Source organism: Triticum urartu, chromosome 6A, assembly GCF_056163025.1.
Source record: "Triticum urartu cultivar PI428250 chromosome 6A, HENAU_Tu73, whole genome shotgun sequence".
NCBI lineage: Eukaryota > Viridiplantae > Streptophyta > Magnoliopsida > Poales > Poaceae > Triticum > Triticum urartu.
Window position 1 is genome coordinate 80338296 of NC_141878.1, and position 7794 is coordinate 80346089.

A 7794-nucleotide genomic window follows, 5' to 3' on the forward strand; every position below is an offset into this window, starting at 1 on the left:
ACGGTTTTATAAACAAAGGTACGCAGAGAGATATGCTATATTACTGTTTAACAGAAGAAATGTCTTCCAAAGAAAATAGTCCCGCTATCGGTTCCTTTCTTTGGGTTGTCATGCTAAGCATGATCATTAAACCTCAGCTCTAATGTAAGAGCAAAATATCGAGGATTTAGTTTGGGAGGCCAGTTAATAGCCCCCGGTAGTGTTCGGCGACAGTCGAGGTCAAGCCGTAAACACTTCGGCCAATGTTATGAATGGCCCGTCATAGTCATCGGATCGCTGACCAGTTTACGCTTATTGTGACAGTTAGTTTTTGGCTTTCTCCACTAAGGTGCTTAACCATGTGAGCTGGAAGCACAATCGCAGTGGTTCTCCCTTTGCACGCCTAGCCGAACAAAACGAAACGTAGGAAGCAAGTGCAGGAGCCGGGCAACCCAACTATTGACCGAAGACACAATTCGAAACCGATGCATATATAGCAATATCTGAGAATGTTTTTGCCGAATCCCTAAAGGTGTCCAGCGTTGCACTGCGAGACTAATGCTGGAGAAGCACAAATAGTTTAAAAGTGCCAAACCAAGAAACGTCAGTAAAAACATGACGTCCGAACAATATCAAGTGTTCGGTGCCAATCCGAAAGTTGGTCTTAGAAAAAAGAAGTGCTTCTATCGTGCTTTAACATGATACATCCTATCTCAAGACTTCGAGCGGGTCAGCCTACGGCTTCAACCTCCTATCCCAAGGGCGGAGTCCTTCTCATCAGGCGAGTTTAGCAAACTAAACTCTAGCAGCTTTGAGAGAGAAATTAGGCTCCCCGACTAGTGACCGCACACTCGTGTCGAAAAAAGGAGTGATAAATAATAATAATAATAGAACTTTGCAACGACTGAGAAGAAGAACACTTATTATAAAACGGCTCAAATAAACTTAAGAGCCCCCAAGTGACTTGGGTAGAAGAATGATTGCATGTACCGAAGTACTTATATCATATCTATGTTCAACCGAACTTTAAACGCGTCTTAACCGACCGTCGGCTTCTCCCTCTTCGGTTAAGGACCGAAAAGTGTTATGTACTCCATCGGTCGAGAATATCAACGGTGTTTCCAATAACCAGGCAATCAGGCCATAAGGCTGTAACAGACAAAGCGCGCTCAGGGAACTTATGCTATATTACTGCGAAGAGTAAGAAGCATCTTCGAAGAAAATAGTACCCCCACCGATACCTTTCTTCGGTGCTCATTGTTATTATGAGACTTGTGCAATAGATTTTTTGTACTCATGAGTTCCGTTGTGTGCCGACCATCATTGAATAACTATAAGAGCACTAGCTTTCGGCTTCACCCAGTCTGAGGTCCGGCTCGGGTGACCCGATCGTGACAATAGCAGAGGTGCTCCCTTTACTCCCTAGCCGAACAATCGGGAACGTAGGGGTAAACACAGGAGCGAGGCAACCCAGCTTGCAAATCGCTTAAGTCAATGTGGTGCATGTTGTGGCGTAATACACGAACAAGGAACGAAGCCGTACAAGTATAATCATATGCAAAAGGAAAAGCTTCATAAAGGAAGCCCCCAAGTAAACGGGGTATTTGAATTTATGCGTCACAAACAAAGTTTGGACAAGGAAAAAATTTACAAGCAACTTTTTCCCAAAAAAGTATAATGCTTGGTCGAACCGAACACAAGTTAGAAATTAAAGCTTTGAGCATGAAAGCGACTTAGCTGGTTAATGTGTTCGGTATTGATGACGCGGTCCGAGCTTGATGCGGGGCAAGGTTCCATCCCCCAAGCCGGTCCCGAGGTGGCGGAGCGGAGAGCTCGACACGCCGAAGTGGTGACGTAGCACGGTCAATGCAGACCGGTAGAGTGATGCCGAAGTCCCCGGATCATTTTCCTGTGCACAAAAAGTAGTGCAAACCGGATATAATAGTAATAATAATAATTAAAAAATCGTTGCATAATAAATAATTTATGCAAAGTGAGTAATAAAAGAAATATGGCCTGGCGTCGAAGTCAATGTCGATGAAGGGCGTCGGCATGATGCGGTAAGGGCGTGGCAAAGCCTGAATTCACAGGTCGGTCCGAACTCCGGATGCGGCATTCGCCGGACTATGTGCAGAGACTGACCGGACCATCATGTCACCGTCGTTAATGCGGCCACCATTTGATAGACCTGTGTACATATGATGGACAAACCAGAGTAATAATTCCTTGGGAAAAATTGAACCCAAACAAGCAAAAAATACTAGGATTAATAGCACCTGGTTTATTTGTTGTAGCAATCCGAAGGAAGGTGATTCCCAAATTGGGACTCGATCCGCACACCCGTTACCGGAGTAGGTTGATGAAGAGATGATGAAGCCCCCGGTCCAGCCGAGATGTCGAAGTAGGTCGGCGTGATGGACTCCGGCTCGGAGGAGCAATAGTGCGGCCCTGCCGATGCAGGTCGTGACGTGGTCAATGCCGACTTGATGAAGTGACCGTGCGGCGATGCCGGTGTGCCCGCTCCGTGTAACCCGTGGGGCAGCGATGTTGGTGATGATTGATTCTTTGCGATGCCGAACTGTTGTTCAGCTTGCCGAGGTGATGATCCGAAGAAGTTGAGCTCGGCTCAATAAAGTGACGACGTATCTAGCGCAGGTCGGCAGCCGTGGAGCAATATTGCCGGACTGGTTTGACACCAGCATGATGTTGAAAATCATGTTCAAAAGATTTTAGTGGGATGTGTTCGGGAACAAAACACAATACCCCATACAAAACTTCCTTCAAAAAGGATGTCCGAAATCCCGTTCATAAAAAAGATGAACTCGGGTCGGATTCGTTTTCGCGCAGAAAACAGATCCGAAAAGTGATGCACTAATCGGAAGGTTCCCGGAGTTTGGACGGTCGGATCGAGACGAAATTTTGAGAGGTGGTAGATATGGGAATTCTGCAGCCGATCAACGGTTGGATCTTCCAAAGGACGTCCGAGCTAGAAGCTGGACACCACGCCCTAAACTCATCCAAATTCCCGTCCAGATTTGACAGGGCTCCGGTATATCGTGGATTGCCAGAGATTCCTCCATTGGAACTCGACGAAATTTTCCAGGGTTGTTGTAGACTCAATTCCGCACAATTCCACCAAAGAGATCGTCAAAGCGATACTCGAGGAGGTGGTGGTGGCAGATACGGGTTCGCTGTCCAGAAAAACAGCACGGTCGCTTGAGGGCAATGTTGACGTTGAGCCCCCGAGCTCCATAGATGATTCCTCTGTGATCTTGATAGAGATCGGAGTTGATGTTTGATGAAGGCCCTCGTCCGGACATGGTGATACGAACACGGGGCGCAATTCTTGATCGAACCAAGGTGACCAGTCGAGCTGGTGACGAAGATGCCGAAGTCGCAGTTGATCTGCAGGTGAGCCATCGATCCTTTTGTCGATCACACAGCGGAACTCTCAATGAAAGCACCAATGTCGGTGTCAAAACCGGTGGATCTCGGGTAGGGGGTCCCGAACTGTGCGTCTAGGATCGATGGTAACAGGAGGCAGGGAACACTTTGTTTTACCCAGGTTCGGGCCCTCTCGATGGAGGTAATACCCTACTCCTGCTTGATTAATATTGATGATATGGGTAGTACAAGAGTAGATCTACCACGAGATCAAGGAGGCTAAACCCTAGAAGCTAGCCTATGGTATGATTGTTGTATATATTGTCTCTCTGTCGACTAGCCTGGCCTCGGTTTATATAATGCACCGGAGGCCTAGGATAACAAGAGTCCTAGCCGAATACGCCGGTGGGGAGAAGTCCTTGTCTTGATCGCCAAGTCTTGTGGAATCTTCCTTGTATGCGGTAGCCGTCCGAACTGGCCCATGAGTATACGGCCACGGGGGTCCTCGGCCCAATCTAATAGACCGGGAGACGACGTGGTGAGTACCCCCTAGTCTAGGACACCGTCAAGTGCCAACATATCTAGCAAATACTTCACCATTCTGATTTTTGAATAGCTTATAGTTGGAGTCAATTGACTCATCATCAGAATGAGGAGATTCACATGAAAATCCAGATAAGTTAGATGGATCAACTGGAGGTCCCTTTGTAGCAACCCATGTAGTTTTGGGGTACTGCTCAGGCTTCCAATATGTACCATCAGCATTGAGTTTCCTCTCAAAGGCGATACCCTCTTTCCTAGGGTTCCTATTGAGGATCTGCTTTTTAAGCCCATCACAAAGAGCCTGATGCCCTTTGAGGCTTTTGTACATGTCTGTCGTGTACAATTCCTTCAGCCTTGCATCGTTAGTGATACCAGTAATGTCCTCAGATGAGGAATTAGTGACAGCAGAGGCATGTGAATAATTTGAAATATTAGCAGCATTTGAACATTCAGGTGAAGAATTAGCAGATTCACGTTCAATGCACTTCAAGCATGGAGGAACAAATTCTTCCTGAGAAGCGTTGATTTGTGGAGCAAGTAATGAATCGCGCTCCTTCTGAAGATCTTCATAACACACTCTTAGCTTTTCAAGATCTTGTTTTCTTTGAAGAAATTCATAAGAAAACTTCTCATGATCGGATAAGAGAGTGTTATGATGACTTTGAAGATTGTTAGACCTAGTCTGAAATCTCTGAAGATTTTCAGTCAGGGCTTTAGTGCGATCCATTTCTTCACCCAACATATCATCACTTTTGTCTAGCATGTTTTGAACCTTTTCTAAAGCCCTTTGTTGTTTTACAGCAATCTTAGCAAGTTTAGAATAGCTGGGCTTAAGATTTTCATCAGATTCATTTTTACTTGATTCAGATGAGGTATATTTGAGTACCTTGGCACCCTTTGCCATGAAGCAGTAGGTGGGAGCATAGTCATCATCCCCTTCATCAGCTTTGTTGGTGAGGTTATTTTCTTCAGTGTTGAAGATAGACTTGCTGACGAATGCAGTAGCGAGAGCTAGGCTCGCCACTCCAGATTCGGACTCCTTAGATGACTCCTCTTCCTCATTTTCTTCAGATTCAGCTTCAGAGTCCATTTCCTTGCCAATGAATGCCCTGGCCTTCTTGGAGCTGCTCTTCTTGTGATATGAAGGCTTTGAGGATTTTGGTGATGAGGATTTTGAGGATTTCTTCTTTTTCTTCGCATCATCAGAACTGTAATCCTTGTATTTCTTATTCTTTGATTCCTTTTCCCATTGAGCACAATCTTGAATGTAATGTCCAGGCTTCTTGCATTTGTGGCAGAGCCTCCTCTTGTAGTCACTTGATGAGGAATCATTGCTCCTTGAGGGTCTTCCAAGGCGACCACGTCTTGAGAACTTTTGGAACTTCTTCACGAGCAGAGCCAGATCATGGCTCAGTTCTTCAGGATCACCAAGGCTGCTATTAGAGTCTTCATCTTCAGACTCAGATACTACCTTGGCCTTTAGTGCACGTGATCTGCCATAGCTTGAACCATAGAGATCTCTCTTTTCAGCAAGTTGGAACTCATGAGTATTTAGCCTCTCGAGAATATCAGCGGGATCAAGTGACTTGTAATCAGCACGTTCTTGTATCATCAATGCGAGTGTCAAATGAGGAATCAAGCGATCTCAGCAATTTCTTCACCACCTCATGATCGGTGATGTCCGTGGCACCAAGTGCTTGAAGCTCATTTGAGATGTCAGTGAGGCGATCGAAGGTTTGTTGAACATTTTCATTGTCGAGTCTTTTGAAGCGGTTGAAGAGATTGCGAAGAACATCAACTCGAGAGTCACGCTGAGTTGAGACTCCTTCATCCACTTTGGACAACCTGTCCCAGATAAGCTTCGCTGTCTCCAAAGCACTCACTCTGCCATACTGTCCTTTGCTCAAATGGCCATATATGATATTCTTCGCTTGAGAGTCGAGTTGCTTGAATCTCTTCACATCAGCAGCATTCAGAGAAGGTGTGACTAAGGGAACACCATTTTCCACAACATACCAGAGATCGTTATCAATTGCTTCAAGATGCATTCGCATCTTATTCTTCCAGTAGGGGTAGTCCATCCCATCGAAGGTAGGACACCCAGCAGAGACCTTGATCATACCTGCGGTCGACATAACTAAAACTCCAGGCGGTTAAACCAAAATCACACAGAACAAGGGAGTACCTTGCTCTGATACCAATTGAAAGTGCGTTATATCGACTAGAGGGGGGTGAATAGGCGATTTTTATGAAATTCTTCACTGAGGAATTTGCCGGTGAGGAAATTCCTTAGCGAAGAACTACTAGCAGCGGAATAAGTACTCAAAAGTAAACATAACAGAATACAAGCATAGTCATCATGATGAAATGAAGACAGGCACAGAGTACAAGAAGCGTAATCACAGGATAACACAGGATGAAGACAAACAGACTGAAGAAATTAAACTGAGGAAATTGAGAAAGTCTTCAGTCAAAGTCTTCAAACACAGATATGAACAAACACACAACACAATTATGAGGAAATGAAAGAGTTGAGAAAATAGAACCAGTAAGCTTGGTGAAGACAATGATTTGGTAGACCAGTTCCAACTGTTGTCTCAGTTGTACGTCTGGTTGGAGCGGCTGAGTATTTAAACTCGAGGACACACAGTCCCGGACACCTAGTCCTGAACACGCAGCTCAGGACACCCAGTCCTCACCGTATTCTCCTTGAACTAAGGTCACACAGACCTCGTCCAATCACTCGTGGTAAGTCTTCAGGCGACTTCCAAACCTTCACAAACTTGGTCACTTGGCGATCCACAATTCCTCTTGGATGCTCTAGACCATGACGCCTAACCGTCTGGAAGAAGCACGGTCTTCAAAGGTAACAAGCGTCAGATCCACTCAGGATCAATCTCTTCAGTGATGCTCAATCACTTGGGGTTTGTAGGTGTTTGGGTTTTGGGTTTTTGGTTTTTCCTCACTTGATGATTTTCGCTCAAAGTCCTCAGAGGATGGGTTGCTCTCAAATGACAAGTGTTAGTTTCTCTCGGAGCAGCCAACCAGCTAGTGGTTGTAGGGGGCGGCTATTTATAGCCTAGGGAGCAGCCCGACATGATAAGACATAAATGCCCTTCAATGATATGACCGTTAGGTGGATAGATATTTTGGGACGGCTGGCGCATAGCACAGCAACGGTCGGAATTTTGAGTAGCAAAATCCTCAGGGCTATCATGTTCCTCACTGTGTAGGCAATCCGCACTGGTAAATTCCTAACTCCTCAGTCAGGACAAATTCCTCAGAGACCAGAAGAACTTCGTCTCTGTCACTAAAGAAATTGACTGAACTGTATGAGATTTCCAATGGCTTCACTCGAAGGGATTGGTAGGTGTAGGATTTTGAGTTGAGCATCACATGGAAATTTTTCCTTAGTATTTCCTCGACCCCCTTTAACAGTACGGTGTTTCCTATGACTCAAGAAAGAGAAAAACAAAACTATGAAAACGAAAGTCTTCAAGCTTCATATTCCTCGCATGAATATCAAGTCTTCACGGACACACCAATTTCTTCACTTTCAAAGTCTTCATGAAAGTCTTCAGAAATACCAAAATCTTCAATCGAAGATATTCATTTTTAGGGGTCGACTTTTCCTGTAAATATCAAACTCCTCATGGACTTATAGACCTGTGTACACTCACAAACGCATTAGTCCCTTAACCTATAAGTCTTCAATACACCAAAATCACTAAGGGGCACTAGATGCACTTACAATCTCCCCCTTTTTGGTGATTGATGACAATATATGTTAAGTTTTCAACGGGGATAAACATATGAAGTGTAACTACTGATATTGAGGAATTTGATTGCAAGATATAGAAGAACTCCCCCTGAAGATGTGCATAGTGA

At 45.0% G+C, this 7794-nt stretch overlaps 1 protein-coding gene across 1 annotated transcript in view; it reads right to left on the bottom strand.

The window, feature by feature from the left end:
* Nucleotides 1–5518, bottom strand: part of LOC147964065 (uncharacterized) — a 31150-nt gene extending 25632 nt beyond the window's left edge. Inside the window, exon 1 of the mRNA XM_087529813.1 lies at nt 4706–5518. Within this exon, the coding sequence (XP_087385939.1) occupies nt 4706–5518 (813 nt within the window). The remainder of the gene's footprint in view (nt 1–4705) is intronic.
* Nucleotides 5519–7794: the final 2276 nt, after the last annotated feature.